At 45.3% G+C, this 18,160-nt stretch overlaps 1 protein-coding gene across 2 annotated transcripts in view; it reads left to right on the plus strand.

Moving 5' to 3' along the window:
- Positions 1-17,644, plus strand: part of GLG1 (golgi glycoprotein 1) — a 163,359-nt gene extending 145,715 nt beyond the window's left edge. For both annotated transcript variants that reach the window (XM_055233250.2, XM_063611556.1), the window contains 10 exons: positions 32-124; positions 2,056-2,193; positions 4,403-4,526; positions 5,826-5,968; positions 6,232-6,333; positions 8,937-9,044; positions 11,621-11,741; positions 12,855-12,961; positions 16,264-16,427; positions 17,469-17,644. In XM_055233250.2, coding sequence (XP_055089225.1) covers positions 32-124; positions 2,056-2,193; positions 4,403-4,526; positions 5,826-5,968; positions 6,232-6,333; positions 8,937-9,044; positions 11,621-11,741; positions 12,855-12,961; positions 16,264-16,427; positions 17,469-17,544 — 1,176 coding nt within the window. In that variant the 3' untranslated portion in view covers positions 17,545-17,644. The remainder of the gene's footprint in view (positions 1-31; positions 125-2,055; positions 2,194-4,402; positions 4,527-5,825; positions 5,969-6,231; positions 6,334-8,936; positions 9,045-11,620; positions 11,742-12,854; positions 12,962-16,263; positions 16,428-17,468) is intronic.
- The last annotated feature ends 516 nt before the right edge of the window (positions 17,645-18,160 follow it).

Below are 18,160 nucleotides of genomic sequence, written 5' to 3' on the forward strand. Positions count from 1 at the left end.
CTCACCTTTCCATGCTGGCTCCCTCATGCAGACGGAGGACATCCGCCTGGAGCCAGATCTATATGAAGCCTGCAAAAGTGACATCAAAAACTACTGTTCCACTGTGCAATATGGCAACGCTCAGGTAACTTTTTGCTTTTTTTTTTTTAATTGTAAAAGTAATGTGAAGGTAACATTTAATCTTTTCTCAAAAGCTGGTGCCCATAAGAAGGTAACATTTTAGTCATGAATTTTTTGCTGGTGAGACAGGACCCATCTCATCCCTTCCAACGTAATCATCCCTTCTTAAGCTACATCAGGCTGCGTTTCCCTGAGTTCTTCACCTGCACTCCTCTCTAATTCATTTTCTTCCCTCTTTCACGTTACCTCATCCTTCCCTACCTTGTCTGCCTAGTAAACTCCTAATGATCCTTCAGATGCTTCCTTCTCTGTAGCATTCTCAATACTCTGCACCTCCAAAATTAACCGTTACTTCACTGTGTTCCCATTGCACAGAAGTTCTTAACTAGACGTCACATCAGAATCACCTAGGACCCTTTTTTTTAATACACAGAAACAGGACCCTATCCAGAATTGCCAGGAGTGAAGTACAAACAAGTGATTTTTAAAAAAATGTTCTCCTTACTACTCGGCTACCTCTTCTAGTTGAGGGCATTGCCATGGGGCTTCAGCCTTTGAGATAATTACTTCATTGTCCTCTTGTATCAGACTGTTGCTGATGCAGTCTGATGTCAGTGTAAGTCTCATTGCTTTGTAGTTAATCCATTTCTGATGGGTTATAGAGTGTTCTCTATCTGTAATTTCAGTATGATGTGGTTAGGTGTGGCTTTTGTTTTGTGTGTGTTTCCGGTTGGCTCTTTCAATCTCACAATCTGTGTCTTCCTTCAGTTCTGGGACATTCTCAGTCATTGCTCTTTCACATACTGCTTTCCCTTTCCTTCCTTCTGGAACTCCTTTTAGACAACTGGAGCATCTGAGTCCGTCTTCTATGTCTCTTTAACTTTTTCTTTGGTACTTTTCTTTATACTACTTTTTAGGTAATTCCTCAGTTCTCTTTCCCAGCATATAATTTATTCTTCAGCTTTGTCCATTCTGCTGTAGGAGACCACCAGTCAAGTTTTGTTTTTCATTTCCTAGCTTTCTCATTGCTTCTTTTCATAACTACCTATTCTTGATTCTTATTTACTGTTGTCTTCTATGTTGTTCTGAGGATTTTAAATATATTTTAAAATTCTGTTTTGATTGCTTTATTACCCCTTTCCCTCAGTTTTTGACTCCTTGGTTCATTTTATTTATCATCTTTCTTACGATATTAGTGTTCCTCAACTAGTTAGTGCTTCTTGGCCATGTCTTGAGGATTTCCCGGAAATCTTACGGCTTCCTGCGATAGCCCTAGCTGCTGCACCTTCCCATCTGCTTTCCTTCTTTCTTTTCATCATATCTAAAGGTTTAGGGAAGGGAAGATTTCAGGATATACTTAATTCACTACCTTAAAATTCATCTCGTGACACTTTATGCTTTTGTATTTTGAGTGATAACTCATCTTTTTTTAATCATAGTTACTTGTTTACATAAGTTTGCCATGTGCAGCTGTGAATTTATCAGGCTGAGAATTGGGTCTGATTCATATCTAGCATCCAGCAGTCTTTCTCAGGTGGTAAATAGTGGGTTGAATTGAACTCCTGGTTTGTGCCCACTGTCTAGTCAGAGCTGTTGCTCCGGGAAAATGCAGAGAGCCTATCATGTGCTCCAAAACGAATGTGGACAAGGAGCAGCTCTGGAAGGCAGAAGAAACCAGAAATCCTGGGTGTGTTTCTTTTCCGTTAGACTCCAGCACAGCCTGCCAGTCATCCTGAGTTTTTATCTAGTTGGGTTTGTTGTCAGCTATAAGGTTGTAAATCCTTATCTTTGGTAAGGAAATCCTGATTCCTATTGCCTGAGAATGAGAAATGGATAAAGAAATGGGAGGCACAGTGGAGCTAAATGCTTCAGTCAGAACACATGGATGAGCAGTCTCTGACATCTCTCAACTTGACTATAACTCTTTTGCCATAGATTATTGAATGTCTGAAAGAAAACAAGAAGCAGCTAAGTACCCGCTGCCACCAGAAAGTATTTAAGCTGCAGGAGACAGAGATGATGGACCCAGAGCTAGACTACACCCTCATGAGGGTCTGCAAGCAGATGATAAAGGTGAGGGGCTGACACCAAAGGCCGAGCATGGATGAACAGCAAAACAACAAAGCACAAACAATGGCAGCGACTTCCTCAGGCTCAGCTTTCTCAAAGTGTGGTCCCTAGACGAGCAGCAGCAGCAGCAGCACCCCCTGGGAGCCAGTGGGTTCCTGGGCCCCCATCCAGATCTGCTGAATCGGAAACTCTGGGAGTAGAGCACAAAGCCTGCCTTAGCAGCCTCCCTAGGGGGTTCTGATGCAGGCTCAAGTTTGGAAACCACAGAGCCGGGATAACTGACCTCACTTTGACCTGAGGCACAAGTAAATGGATGTGCAATAAATAAATGATTGGTTTTGAAGACGATTAATGGTAGCTATACTGAGAAAGTCACCATCTAGTGTCCTGATCATCCATCTGGCACATTCAGAAGATTTTTCTGTACTACAGGTTGTTTTGCTTCATTCCCTCCTCCAGCAGATATTCCCTGCAACAGGGCTGATCTGAGTACCTAGATATCAGTTCCTTGATCTCGCCACACATGCATTAAACTCAAGGTTCGGCCGGGCACGGTGGCTCACGCCTGTAATCCCAGCGCTTTCAGAGGCCAAGGCGGGAGGATCACCTGAGGTCAGGAGTTCGAGGCCAGCCTGGCCAACATCGTGAAAACCCCATCTCTACTAAAAATACAAAAATTAGCCAGGTGTGGTGGCACATGCCTGTAGTCCCAGCTACTTAGGAGGCTGAGGCAGGAGAATCGCTCCCGGGAGGCGCAGGCTGCAGTGAGCCGAGATCATGCCACTGCACTCCAGCCTGAGCAACAGAGCAAGACTGTCTCAAAAAAGAAAAAAAAAAAAATTTTAAAACTTAAACTAAAGGTTCTAGCTCCTTTATTTCAGCTTTCCTTTAAAGTAAAATGCTACTTTTTACACTATCAAATAAATTCCAGAGAGAATTTTGCAAGTTACAATGTAAGTCTTTTTAACTGGCCTGATGAAATTGAGTCATATGTGAAAATGGAAATGTCAGGCTCTGATGTGAGAGAGCTTTGGAAAATTTTCTAAAAGTCAGTGAGCAATCCATGTCTCCATAACAAGATGTCAGCAGATCATAATCACACTCTTTAGAGAACTAGAAACAGAACTAGGAAGAGAGGCTCAATGCTCAAGTGTCTCAACCAGAGTTTATCAGACACTGTGACACTTGAAGACTTGCGGATTAGCAGAACGGATAGGGAGTTTATTACTAGTCCACAACTGATCCCTGACTTAAAGGACAGCAATAAGTGTATAGGACCCTAGCCCTTTACTGCCTGGTAGGATTATAGCCCTTTAGTTAAGATGAACCAAGTGGGTCCTTACCCCACATCCTTGTTCACATTGGTTAGTGGAGAATTCCTAGGTTTTCCCACTAGAGTTGGGTAGGTAGGGCTTGAGGGCTGTACAGCCACCTAGTACAGTGTTACATTCATGCTTAAACAATAAGTAAGTTCCTGAGATGCCATCGAACTTAACATCACCCTCTAGATAGGGAACCAATCCTGTGTAAGAAACAGTGAGGCAGTAGAAAGAAATGTGAGAAGTAGTAGAGAATAAGTAAGAAAGGGGAAGTTGGGGTGGGGTGCTTGTTCAGGCCTGCCTACTCCTCTTGTACCACGTGATGCTTTCATGCTGCTGCTTTCATCAGCTTTCCGATAGATGTTAAGGGTGATCACAGGCTGGTCCAAGTGCAGTGCTGTTTACAACTAATTGATCACAGCTACTTACAGATTTATTTGTTCTTCTACATTCCTGTTGCTTCACTTGACTAGCCTTAAAAAAAAAAAAAAAAAAAAAAAAAAAGTGGCCAGGCTGGTGGCTCATGCCTGTAATCCCCCGCACTTTGGGAAGCTGAGGCAGGTGGATCACCTGATACCAGGAATTCAAGACCAGCCTGGCCAACGCGTGGTGAAACCTCGTCTCTACTAAAAAAAAAAAAAAAAAACACAAAAATGAGCTGGCCGTGGTGTCGCATGCCTGTAATCCCCGCTACTCAGGAGGCTGACTTGGGAGGCTGAGGCAGGAGAATTGCTTGAACTCGGGAGGCGGAGGTTGCAGTAAGCCGAGATCGCGCCACTGCACTCCAGCCTGGGTGACACAGCAAGACTCTCTCCAGAAAAAAAAAAAGTGGTCGCAGATGGAGTTAATCGCCATATTTAGATAGCTGTTTTTATAAAATTGTTTCTTTGCAGAGGTTCTGTCCAGAAGCAGATTCTAAAACCATGTTGCAGTGCTTGAAGCAAAATAAAAACAGTGAATTGATGGATCCCAAATGCAAACAGATGATAACCAAGCGCCAGATCACCCAGAACACAGGTAAGATCTTGGCTTGGCTCTCCTGGCCCTGTGGAGTATCTGAAAAGGAATTCAGTGGCTGTAGAGTGACCTACTCAAACTCCCAGGGCTTTGTTGCCTGGGAATTTTAAGGGAGGAGTCTGAGTGTAAGCAGGAAGACTTCCTCCTTTGAGGAGCATCCAGAAAAATGGAGGGAGAGTCAGGGGAGAGAGGATGCCACAAGAACCAGAAAACAGCCCTTAAAGAACGTTCAGAGGAATCAGGGCCGGCAATCCTTGGAAAGAAAAATCTAGAAATTCAATAAAACTTCATGAGTGTGCCAGGAGAATGTACAGGTAATCTGGTTTGGAACAGAAATATTTCACCTCTGGGTTGGAAGACCTCGTAAGTTAATGGTCACAGTGAGTTGGATATTGTATTTCTTCTTCAGTGTTCTCAAAAGTATCTGTTATGGGGAAGGTTGCTGATGTGCCCTTGATTTTTCTGAGGACTCCTTAGAGTATTGGAGTCCCCACAAAACCCCGCAGAGTAGAAAGATTCCTGAGGACCTCTAAAAGTACTCGTTAACAGTGTAGTGACTCGATTCCTCAGGGATCTCGAACTAGAAATACCATTTGACCCAGCCATCCCATTACTGGGTATATACCCAAAGGACTATAAATCATGCTGCTATAAAGACACATGCACACGTATGTTTATTGCGGCACTATTCACAATAGCAAAGACTTGGAACCAACCCAAATGTCCAACAACGATAGACTGGATTAAGAAAATGTGGCACATATACACCATGGAATACTATGCAGCCATAAAAAATGATGAGTTCGTGTCCTTTGTAGGGACATGGATGAAACTGGAAAACATCATTCTCAGTAAACTATCGCAAGGACAAAAAACCAAACACCGCATGTTCTCACTCATAGGTGGGAATTGAACAATGAGAACTCATGGACACAGGAAGGGGAACATCACACTCCGGGGACTGTTGTGGGGTGGGGGGAGGGGGGAGGGACAGCATTAGGAGATAAACCTAATGCTAAATGACGAGTTAATGGGTACAGGAAATCAACATGGCACATGGATACATATGTAACAAACCTGCACATTGTGCACATGTACCCTAAAACCCTAAAGTATAATAAAAAAGAAAAAAAAAAAAAAACAGTGTAGTGAGAGCTCAGTAAATGTTTATTGAATAGACAAATCCATGGTTGTAGTCATGGTCATTGACATAATATGCTCCCTTTAGGAAGGTGGATATCTAAAAATGTGTGAATCAGGTGGAATGTTTTGTCACATGCTCACTGCTTTCTACTCTAGATTACCGCTTAAACCCCATGCTAAGAAAAGCCTGTAAAGCTGACATTCCTAAATTCTGTCACGGTATCCTGACTAAGGCCAAGGATGATTCAGAATTAGAAGGACAAGTCATCTCTTGCCTCAAGCTGAGATATGCTGACCAGGTAAACTGGCCTGAGCTCTCCACAAAGGTGTATTTATGGAGCCTCTGTCCCTGGGAATTTTCTCTTTTGAAATCCCTAGCTTGCTCCCGTTTTCCCAAGACCTTTTTCATATCTTCCTGAACGTGGGGGGCTAAGGGGCCAGATCAAAAGCAGGCATTTTGTTTTTTCTTGTTCTTTTTGTTGTTATTGTTTTTCATGTCCTGCTTTTGTATAAAAGCTTCGTTTTCTGATCAGCGCATGTATCCTCCCTTTGTCACATGCAGCGCCTGTCTTCAGACTGCGAAGACCAGATCCGAATCATTATCCAGGAGTCCGCCCTGGACTACCGCCTGGATCCTCAGCTCCAGCTGCACTGCTCAGACGAGGTGGGATTTGCGTGCAAAACTGGTTACGCACAGAGGTGTTCAGAGAAGTTTCCATTGGAGAAAAGTTGTTTACTTTCTCTCCCTTCAGCCGTGAGTGATCCGGTGAATTGAAGGCCATCTTCTAAGCTCTCCATGGTCTGCATTTCTGTTCTCTGTAACACTGAATTCAACTTGGCGTTAGTCCTGACACTCTAAAGCGTTGTTCCATATTTCTCTGTTGAACAAGGGTGTTCTTTCATTATAGCTCTCTGTAAATTTGTTCTTCCCTTCTCCTTGTTCTGGATGGTAAACCCAAGACTTGCCAGAAAAATAAAAGTACTTCCAGCTGGGCACAGTGGCTCATGCCTGTAATCCCAGCACTTTGGGAAGCCAAGGAGGTGGATCACCTGAGGTCAGGAGTTCGAGACCAGCCTGGCTAACATGGAGAAATCTGTCTCCACTAAAAATACAAAAAATTAGCAAGGTGTGGTGGCACGCACCAGTAATCCTAGCTACTCAGGAGGTTGAGGCAGGAGAATCGCTTGAACCCAGGAGGCGGAGGTTGCAGTGAGCTGAGATCATGCCAGTGCACCCCAGCCTGGGCGACAGAGGAAGACCCTGTCTCAAAAAAAAAAAAAAGTCCGGGCGCGGTGGCTCACCCCTGTAATCCCATCACTTAGGGAGGCCAAGGTGGGCAGATCATGAGGTCAGGAGATCGAGACCATCCTGGCTAACATGGTGAAACCCCGTCTCTACTAAAAAAAAAAAAAAAAAAAAAAAATTGGCCCGACCTGGTGGTGTGCGCCTGTAGTCCCAGCTACCCCGGAGGCTAAGACAGGAGAATGGCATGAACCCAGGAGGCAGAGCTTGTAGTGAGCCAAGATCGCACCACTGCACTCCAGCCTGGGCGACAGAGCGAGATTCCGTCTCAACAAAAGAAAAAAAAAAGTAGTTCTATAATGGCCCTAGAAGGAAGTGCCCATCTTTGGAAATTATTGGACTTCTTAGCTAGAAAAGGCCTTGTGGAGAGCCGTGTTCAACATATGTTAATTTCAGGAGCTCATAACAAAAGCCGTTATAAAAAAGCTCACTCATAAAACTGTCCAAAGAAAGTTAATGTTTTTGTCTTTGCTGTGGGCTGTGTTTCTCAACTCCTGTGTATGTGTGCGTGTATGTGCAGGTACGCACATGTGCACACTTTCAAGTTGTGAGTCTGGTTTGACCCTGAACCTATGTGAATGTCAAACATTTGCTTTTCGTATTTTATTTGGTTATATATAATCTTGCTCCTCTGGAATCAAGTAGCAGCCTTCTTTTTGACAAGTCCTGAGATCTGACTCAAGTTTCAGTGTAGACAGCGTAAAGATACGACATTTATTGATTTTCCACTCTGTGTGCCAGTCCTTGTGAAGAATGAAGCCTGGCATCCAATACAGGAGGAGGGGCATGAAACCTACCAGGTTGGGAGGCCGAGGTGGGCGGATCACCTGAGGTCAAGAGTTCGAGACCAGCCTCAACATGGAGAAACCCCGTCTCTACTAAAAATACAAAATTAGCTGGGTGTGGTGGTGCATGCCTGTAATCCCAGCTATTCGGGAGGCTGAGGTAGGAGAATTGCTTGAACCTGGGAGGCGGAGGTTGCAGTGAGCCGAGATCGCGCCATTGCACTCCAGCCTGGGCAACAAGAGCAAAACTCCAGCTCCATAAAAAAAAAAAGAAAGAAAAAAAAAAAGAAACCTACCAGGAAACTGTTTGAGATGAGCCCTGGCACAGGTGTGGGAGGATCATCAAACTGACATGTTTAGAGACCAAGGGTTCTGGTGATAGCAGGGCTACTGCCCCTGGCTTGTAAAACAGCAGTAGGCCAGTGAAGGGGGGGCACAGAACCTGCGGTGTCCAGAGCTGATTGGAATCATTGGACTTATCTGCTTTTGAAACTCAGTTCGGGCTGGGTGTGGTGACTCATGCCTATAATCTCAGCACTTTGGGAGGCCAAGGTAGGAGGATCACCTGAGGTGAAGAGTTCGAGACCAGCCTGGCCAACATGGCGAAACCCCATCTCTACTAAAAATACAGAAATCAGGCCAGTTGCGGTGGCTCATGCCCTGTAATCTCAGCCCTTTGGGAAGCTGAGGTGGGTGATCACCTGATATCAGGAGTTCGAGACCAGCCTGACCAACATGGAGAAACTCTGTCTCTATTAAAAGTATAAAATTAGCTGGGCGTGGTGGCACATACCTGTAATTCCAGCTACTCAGGAGGCTGAGGCAGGAGAATCACCTGAACACGAGAGGCGGAGGTTGTGGTGAGCCGAGATCGTGCCATTGTACTTCAGCCTGGACAACAAGAGTAAGGCTCTGTCTAAAAAAAAAAAAAAAAAAAAAAAAAATCAGCCAGGCACGGTAGCATGCGCCTGTAGTCCCAGCTACTCAGGAGGCTGAGGCAGGAGAATCACTTGAACCTGGGAGGCAGAGGTTGCAGTGAGCCAAGATCGTACTGCTGCACTCCAGCCTGGGTGACAGAGCTTGGCTGTGTTTCAAAAAACAAAACAAAAAAAAAAAGAAGAAACTCAGTTCATTTCTGTGCTCAGTGGGGTGGCTTTGTTTTTTGTGTCTCCTGAACAGATCTCCAGTCTATGTGCTGAAGAAGCAGCAGCCCAAGAGCAGACAGGTCAGGTGGAGGAGTGCCTCAAGGTCAACTTGCTCAAGATCAAAACAGAATTATGTAAAAAGGTAACCACTGTCACCTTGTTTTCCTCACTTCATTTTCTTTTTTTTTTTTCCCTCTTGTTCCTTTTAATGCTGTAGTCTGCCTACCTTGGTAATAAAACTGAAAATCTCAACCTTCTGCCCAGCACTCTTTTCTTGCTGTTCCTTCTTACCAAACTTGCATTTGGTTTTGACTGGTCATCTCCTATAATGTGAATATTCTTTTTTTTTTTTTTTGAGACGGAGTCTCGTTCTGTCGCCCAGGCTGGAGTGCAGTGGCATGATCTCACTGAAGCTCTGCCTCCCGGGTTCACGCCATTCTCCTGCCTCAGCCTCCCAAGTAGCTGGGACTACAGGCACCCGCCACCAAGCCTGGCTAATTTTTTGTATTTTTAGTAGAGACGGGGTTTCACCGTGTTAGCCAGGATGGTCTCGATCTTCTGACCTCGTGATCCGCCCACTTTGGCCTCCCAAAATGCTAGGATTACAGGCGTGAGCCACCGCGCCCGGCCATGAATATTCTTTTCACATGTACTAATTACATGAGTATGTCTCATCCCCATGACTAGATCGTTGTTTAAAGATACTGTGAGTGTAATGCCAAAGCAAAATGCCAGGCACAATATATCAGTAAGTGTTCCACATTCATAGAAGTCAGTGAAACTAAAACTAGTTTGTTTCAGAAATGTTATATAAAAACATTTGTCGGCCAGGCCGGTGGCTCATGCCTATGATCCCAGCACTTTGGGAGGCCGAGGTGGCCACATCACAAGGTCAAGAGATGGAGACCATCCTGGCCAACATGGTGAAACCCTGTCTTTACTAAAAGTACAAAAATTAGCTGGGCATGGTGGCGCATACCTGTAGTCCCAGCTACTCGGGAGGCTGAGGCAGAAGAATCGCTTGAACCCAGGAGGCGGAGGTTACAGTGAGCTGAGATCGTATCACTGCACTCCAGCCTGGCAACAGAGTGAGACTCCGTCTCAAAAAAAAAAAATTTTTTGTCAAAATATGATCACTAAGCATACATTATCTTGCAAAATTGAAAATGAAATAATATACTTGATCTTTTTTAAAAAAAAAAAAAAGTAACTTTTTAAATTTTTTTTTTTGAGATGGAGTCTCTCTCTGTTTCCCAGGCTGGAGTGCAGTGGCGCCATCTCAGCTCACTGCAAGCTCTGCTTCCCGGGTTCATGCCATTCTCCTGCCTCAGCCTCCCAAGTAGCTGGGACTATAGGCGCCCATCACCACGCCTGACTAATTTTCTGTATTTTTAGTAGAGACGGGGGTTCACTGTATTAGCCAGGATGGTCTCAATCTCCTGACCTCGTAATCCACCCGCCTCGGCCTTCCAAAGTGCTGGGATTACAGGTGTGAGCCACCACGCCCAGCCAAAATTAACCTTTTAAAAAAGAATTTCATTGATGTCATTATGGAATAATTGAGAATATTGTGTGCACATTTTTTCATCTGTTAAAAATGTTGAAAGCTAGATCGGTATATTTTCCTTTGCCTCCTTTATCATCACATGATCCCATATAACTTTGGGGAGGATTTTAGAATATTATTTGGCCTTTGGTTTATGGTTTTAATTTCTCTTACTGTTGTTTTATAGGGAGTAGAGTCTTGTCTGGAGCATACTAACTTTTATTTATGGAAGCATTTCTGGCCTATCTTTACCTCCCATAGTTCCCTTATGTATAAATGGAGAATCTGCAGAGTTGATTTCAGTTCCATCATGTTGATATTCCTCTCATTCAGGACATCTGTAAACACAAATAAGAATTGCACTTGTAGTAGATGTTATGCCCTGTCCATTCTGTTTTTCTTTCTGAGGACAACAGAGGTAAAGTAGAACATTTTGTAAACAAATCTGCCTTTATCTAATTGGGATTTTTTTGTTTTTGTTTTTGTTTGAGATAGGGTCTCACTCTGTCTCCCAGGATGAAGCGCAGTAGTGCAGTCATAGCTCACTGGACCTCAAACTGGGCTCAAGTGATCCTCCCACCTCAACCTCCTAGGTGGCTAGGACCACAGGGCACACGATTATGCCCAGCTAATTTTTTTTTTTAATAATTTTCTGTAGAGATGGCGGTCTTGCTGTGTTACCCACACGGGTCTCAAACTCCTACCTCGGCCTCCCAAAGTGCTGGGATTACAGGCATGAGCCACCACCCCCAGTCCTGATTGATAATTTTAATATAGCATATTACTCTGATTTTAAGATTTCACATGTTTTCATATTTCTTAAAGTAACACAGTAATTGTATCACACCAATAAAAATATTAACATATAGGTATTTTAAAATGATATGACATGACGTATGGGAATGCCAAAAACCCAAATCTGATCTTATAGTCATTTACAGTCCCCTGCTTTTTTTAAACACATAGTTTTGTATCCCTAAAAGGTAGTTAGTTACTCAATTAAATTCTGCATTCTGTACATCATCACCACCTTGCAACCTGTCCCAAAGTGGTCTCTGTTGTTAGCCCTCAACTTTCCCCCCTTTTTTATTTGTATATGAAGTATTTACAGACAACAGATCTGATGCATTTCCCCTTCAAAAGCTCTGTCCGCAATCACCCTCCCTTTCCAGGAAGTGTTAAACATGCTGAAGGAAAGCAAAGCAGACATCTTTGTTGACCCGGTACTTCATACTGCTTGTGCCCTGGACATTAAACACCACTGTGCAGCCATCACCCCTGGCCGCGGGCGTCGTAAGTCTCTATGTTCACTCTGATCCTGTCTGAACTCTATTGGGAAGAGCAAAGACTCCCTCTTAGACATCAGTTGCAGCTACTGTGGTCTGTATGGTCTATAGTTGTAGCCCAGTCATAGACAACATTCCCTGGGGACCTAGGTGATGCCAAAACTAGGCCTTTATGGCATCACGAATTTAGGAATAAGCCGGCAAGTTTGAACTGACGTTGTCATGACTGGAGCTAAAGATTTGATAAACAGGGAGAGTTGAGGTATTTATTCGGGAAGCAGAAGTTAAAGTCATCATCGTGGTCCTTTTCCTGGTGCCCAAACTAGAAGCCAGCTTCATACACTTCCCCGGTGGCCACAGTGGACTCAGTAGACAGGTTTTGTGTGAGGAGGGAGCCAAGGCAAGTGTGAGAGTTCTTTTTGAGCCACATATGCCCAGTAAAACTAATAGAAGTTGTTTTTATTTTTATTTATTTTTTTGAGACAGAGTCTCACTCTGTCGCCCAGGCTGGAGTGTGGTGGCATGATCTCAGCTCACTGCAACCTCCGCCTCCTGGGTTCAAGTGATTTTCCCACCTTAACCTCCTGAGTAACTGAGACTACAGGCACCCACCACCATGCCTGGCTCATTTTTGTATTTTTTAAGTAGAGACAGGGTTTTGCCATGTTGGCCAGGCTAGTCTCAAACTACTGACTTCAAGCGATCCACCCACCTCAGCCTCCCAAAGTGCTGGGATTACAGACATGAGCCACTATGCCCAGCCTGTTTTCATTTTAATTTTTTGAAACAAGGTCTTACTATATTGTAGTCTGAAACTCCTGGGCTCAAGGGATCCTCCTGCCTCAGCTTCCCAAGTATCTGGGATTACAAGTGTTTGCCACCACACCTGGCTCTAAAAATAAGGAGGTTTTAAGAGAGGCTTTGGACGCCAACCCTGGAGGTTACATATCATTTCTCTCCATTGTTGGATCCTGGGTCAAGTTTTCTAGTATGTATTTAACTTTGTTGAGCCTACAGATCTGAATTCTCTGGTGGTTGTGCACCTTTTTCCCCATCTTTACAGAAATTTCTCTATTCTGTACAGTTTCAGGTTCTTCTTCTTATTTGTTTCCTCCCACAGAAATGTCCTGTCTCATGGAAGCACTGGAGGATAAGCGGGTGAGGTTACAGCCCGAGTGCAAAAAGCGCCTCAATGACCGGATTGAGATGTGGAGTTACGCAGCAAAGGTAATGACCAAGAGAATCTCCTTTTTTAAAAAAATAAAAAAATATGGAACACTTCACCAATTTGCATGTCATCCTTGAGCAAAGGCCATGCCTCTCTCCTTGCTGTGGCTGTCCAGCCTCTTTTAGATATTGCACTGGTCTTGTCCTTATTGTGAGACTAGCAATAAGTGTGTTTGAAAACGTGGTCAGGGCCGGGCGCAGTGGCTCACGCCTGTAATCTCAGCGTTTTGGGAGGCCGAGGCGGGCAGATCACAAGGTCAGGAGATCAAGACCAACCTGGCTAACACGGTGAAACCCTGTCTCTACTAAAAAATAGTAAACGTGGTCAGTGTGCTTTTAGAATTCACTGGCTGTCTGTGAGCCTGGAGCCGTCTCCCTGTACATCGGGCTGTCTGCAAGGCTTTGCCAGGGCCACTCCTTTCTCAGTTCGCCCACTGTTCACCACTGAAAAGTGAGTGACCCAAAGAGAAAAGAGATGTCACACCCATGGCAAAAGAAAGAAATCCAGCCTCACCTATGTTGAAGCTTGTTTTTATCATTTTACAGTCTTTAGGAGAAAAATACATAAGTGAGGCCAGTACTCATCTGGTCTGGAACATGGAGAAGGAGGGGATGAAGAGAGACTGTAGGACACTCGTGAATGTGTATGATACCCAGGGAGACTTGGGCTAGGGGAAATTTTTCCTACAGAGGTTCAGCCTCAGTGAGAAGAATAACAGTTCTTCTCATGTATACATTGCTTTGTAGTTTACATAACACTTTGGTGGACATATTGCCTCATTTGAACCTTGAAACCCTGTGAGGTAATTAGAATGACTATTTCCTCACTTTACAGTAAAGGAAACTGACTTTAGAGGTCATGACTTGCCCGTAGTCCCTCTGGTTTTTAGATCCATGCTTTTGTATCAACTCATATTGGGATAGACATTTGCAGTGGCCCGAGATCAAGAGAGTAATCCCAGGACCGCCCCTCCTTCCTGGCCAATTTTATCACCCATGTACTTCCAGGTCAAGGGTAACAAGGCAAGAGGAACAATCAGAGAAAGTCTTTATAGCTCGACAGCAGGAAGGTACAAGGGAGGGCTCCTGTTTGTCACAGTAGGCAACACTCTCCTCACCCTTCTCCCAAGGGAAGAAAGTTGCCTTTAAAGCCAGTGGCTCAGGGAAGCCGCAGCAGGAGATGCTGCGTTACTTCATTCTGCCTCATCGTGTCCAGTCCTTTGAGCTGTGTATTATTGCTTCAGAGTGACTCAGAGTAATTCACGGCTTGTTTTGTGTTGGCAACTATTGGAGCTCAAATCTCATTCATCTCACGCCTCCCTACTCTGTTCTGTGTACATAATATGAGCATAGAAACAGCCCAGATGCCTCTGGGCCACACCATCTCAGCAGCCAGGCTGGGATGCAAAAGAATGGGGACATGTGCACCTGGGGGCCCTTTCGGTCCTGATTCTGCCATAGCAGGCTACCATCAAGGTCCGTTAGGGAAAGCAGTGGAAAATTGAGGATGAAAACTAGCTGAGGTTAAATTATAAATGTCCACAAGTGGAGGGCAGTTAAATATATTCTGTCAATATAAGTCTTGTTTGCAGTGCAGTGGTGTGAACATGGCTCACTGCAGCCTCGAACTCCTGGGCTCAAGTGATCCTCCTTGAGTAGCTGGGACCACAGGTGAATGCCACCACACCCAGCTAATTTTATAACTTTTTGTGGAGACAAGGTCTTGGCTATGTTGTCCAGGCTGGTCTCGGCCTGCACATTGTTTTTGATGTAGGAAGTGCTTATGATATGATGGTGAATGAAAAAAGTCAAAATACAGGCTGGGTGCAGTGGCTCACACCTATAATCCCAGCACCTTGGGAGACCAAGGCAGGTGGATCACTTGAGCCCAGAAGTTCAAGACCAGCTTGGGCAACATAGGGAGACCCCATCTCTACCAAAAAAAAATTTTTTTTTTTTTTTTTTGGGACAGATTCTCACCCTGTTTCCCACGCTGGAGTCCAGTAGTGCAGTCTCGGCTCACTGCAACCTCCACCTCCCGGGTTCAAGTGATTCTCCTGCCTCAGCCTCCCCAGTAGCTGGGACTGCAGGCGAGCACCACCACGCCCAGCTAATTTTTGTATTTTTAGTAGAGACAGGGTTTCACCATGTTGGCCAGGCTGGTCTCAAACTCCTGACTTCATGGTCCACCACCTCGGCCTCCCATAGTGCTGGGATTACAGGCGTGAGCCACCATGCCTGGCCAAAAAAATTTTTTTAATTAGCCAGGCGTGGTGGTGCACTTGTAGTCTCAGCTACTCAGGAGGCTGAGGTAGGAGGATCCCTTGAGCCCAGGAGTTTGAGGCTGTAGTGAGCTGTGATCACACCACTGTACACCAACCTGGGCAACAGAGCGAGACCCCAACTCAATGAAAAAAAAGCCAAAATATAGAATTTACAAATAATAGAGAATTTACAAGGCCGGGCGCAGTGGCTCATGCCTGTAATCCCAGCACCTTGGGAGGCTGAGGCGGGTGGATCACGAGGTCAGGAGTTTGAGACCAGCCTGCCCAACATAGTGAAACCCCGTCTCTACTAAAAATACCAAAAAAATTAGCTGTGCATGGTGGCGTGCACCTGCAGTCCCAGCTACGCATGTGGGTGAGGGAGGAGAATCGCTTAAACCCGGGAGGTGGAGGTTGTGGTGAGCTGACATTGTGCCAGTGCACAATGCCTGGGTAACAGTGAGACTCCATCTCAAAAAAAAAAAAAAAAAAAAATAGAATTTACAAAATATAGAATATATAAAACAATCTCAACTTTTATCTTTGTTTTTTAAAGAAAGGCAGCAAACGCAGTTAAAGAGCATAAATCAAAAGATAGAAGAACCCATGGCCTTATAGAAGTCATTTAACCATGCTCACCCTCAGGCACTGACTCTCCACTCAGAGTATGGGAGTGGTGAAATCGGCCTGCTAGGCTTGGTGTGAGTGCTAAATGAGCGAGAGCAGGGGGAGCCCTTCGTCCAGGGCCCGACACATCTTCAGTGTCGTGATGTTAGTGGTGATCACTGTGGTGGAATTGTGGGTGACTGCATCACTTTGTCTCTTTCTGTATTTCTAATTTTGTGCAGTAGACATGTGTATAGTTCTATGATCAGGAAAAAGAGTTGTAGCTCTGTGTTGATTTTTCTTATCTCCTGCCCTCCCTCTCCAAAAGAAAAAACATAAATTAAACTAGGAACTGAGAGGGATAAGTTAGACCTAGCACTGCCACCAGCCCAGTGCTCTCTCAGAGAATCACGTTGCCTTGTGTCATTCTAGGTGGCCCCAGCAGATGGCTTCTCTGATCTTGCCATGCAAGTAATGACATCTCCATCTAAGAACTACATTCTCTCTGTGATCAGTGGGAGCATCTGTATATTATTCCTGATTGGCCTGATGTGTGGACGGATCACCAAGCGAGTGACACGAGAGCTCAAGGACAGGTAGAGCCACCTTGACCACCAAAGGAACTACCTATCCAGTGCCCAGTTTGTACAGCCCTCTTGTATAGCATCCCCACTCACCTCGCTCTTCTCAGAGGTGACACCAACCCCGTGTTAGAGCATCAGCAGGTGTCCACTGCGTTGTCCCGTCCAGCCTCCACTCGTGTCCATGGTGTCCTCCTCCTCCTCACCGTGCAGCAGCAGCAGCTGGCCGCTGGGGTTACTGCCTTTGTTTGGCAAACTTGGGTTTACCTGCCTGTAGACAAGTCTCTCTCATACCAACAGAACTTCCGGTACTTCCAGAACCAACTTACCTGACCTGCAACTCAAAGGCTTTTTTTAAGGAAACCACCAAAAAAAAAAAATTTTTTTAAAGAAAAAAATGTATATAGTAACGCATCTCCTCCAGGCTTGATTTGGGCAATGGGGTTATTTCTTTCATATGAATGTGTAAAACAAAGACAGGACTTGGAGGGGAAGCACACCACCCAGTGTGCCATGACTGAGGTGTCTCGTTCATCTCTCAGAAGCACTTTGGGGCCTTGCCAGGGCCGTGGTCTTCACCGAGTAGTGGGTGGGCAGCTGTTCCCCAGGCTGTGTAGAGTCCTGCTTTCTTCTGCTGAGACAGTGACGCTTTCCAGTTTCCACCCTAATCAGCCACTGCTGGTCACAGCCCCACGGCCGTGGGTATTTCTGTGGTCTCCTTACTTCATTGAAGCAAAGCATGAGCCTCCCTAGACAAGGGCAGCTGGGGAGGGAAAGGAACTGGAAGTTTGTGAAGTTGAACAGTCCATCCATCTGCACTGAGAGGCTGGATCCCGAGTCCCGGGGCAGCAGGATCCCAGGAACCTTCCTCCTCCAGGGCAGCACAGGACTCAGCCGTGTCTGGACCGGCCCTGCTGAGGCTACCGTCACTCCGGAAGCTCTGCGCTTCATCAGGAGGCGGGACTGTGGCGGGAGGGATCCTTGAAGATGGGTGTGGGGAGCAGTGGGGCAGGAAGGGAGAGCCAGAGGTTTGACTCACTTTGCTTTATTTTTCAGGCTACAATACAGGTCAGAGACAATGGCTTATAAAGGTTTAGTGTGGTCTCAGGATGTGACAGGCAGTCCAGCCTGACCTTTCTGCACACTCCAGACAAACTTCCCAGACAAGCTCCTTTGTGCCTCTACGTGGAGAGGGTGTGGAAAGTTATCACATTAAAAGATGGAGGATTTGCTCTGTTTTTTTTTTTCTTTCTGTCCGTTTGCTGCGTGTACACACTCTAGTAGGCATTGGCTAAATGTTGTATTTTGGTGATTCATCAACCTTTGCAGAATATGGGCTTCATAGAAGCAATATTCTTGGCCATCCTGCCTCATTCCTCCAGTGTGGAGATGCCAAGTCTGGGGTGTGAGAGGGAGGGGTCCGGGCATCATGGTTCAGCCTGACACTCCTTTGGTTGAGTTTGGGGCATGAGATCACAGTGGCTGCACAAGAGAGCAGTGTGTACAGTAGGAGATACATTTATATAATATATATTTTATTAACCTGTTAGATGTCCACAAAGTATTATAAATCACGTGCCTAAAACTGTCTACGTAGACCAAGGCCCGCCCTCGGCGCCCCCCACTCCTGCCTCTGCTCTGCACAGTCCACGCGCACTGCAGGACCAGAGCGACACGTGTCTTCCCTGAAGGGTGTTCAGTACAAGGCGTGTCAGTTTGTGGATCAAGTGATCCAAGTTACTCCTTGT

The sequence above is a fragment of the Symphalangus syndactylus genome, chromosome 11 (genome assembly GCF_028878055.3).
Source record: "Symphalangus syndactylus isolate Jambi chromosome 11, NHGRI_mSymSyn1-v2.1_pri, whole genome shotgun sequence".
NCBI classification, from domain to species: domain Eukaryota; kingdom Metazoa; phylum Chordata; class Mammalia; order Primates; family Hylobatidae; genus Symphalangus; species Symphalangus syndactylus.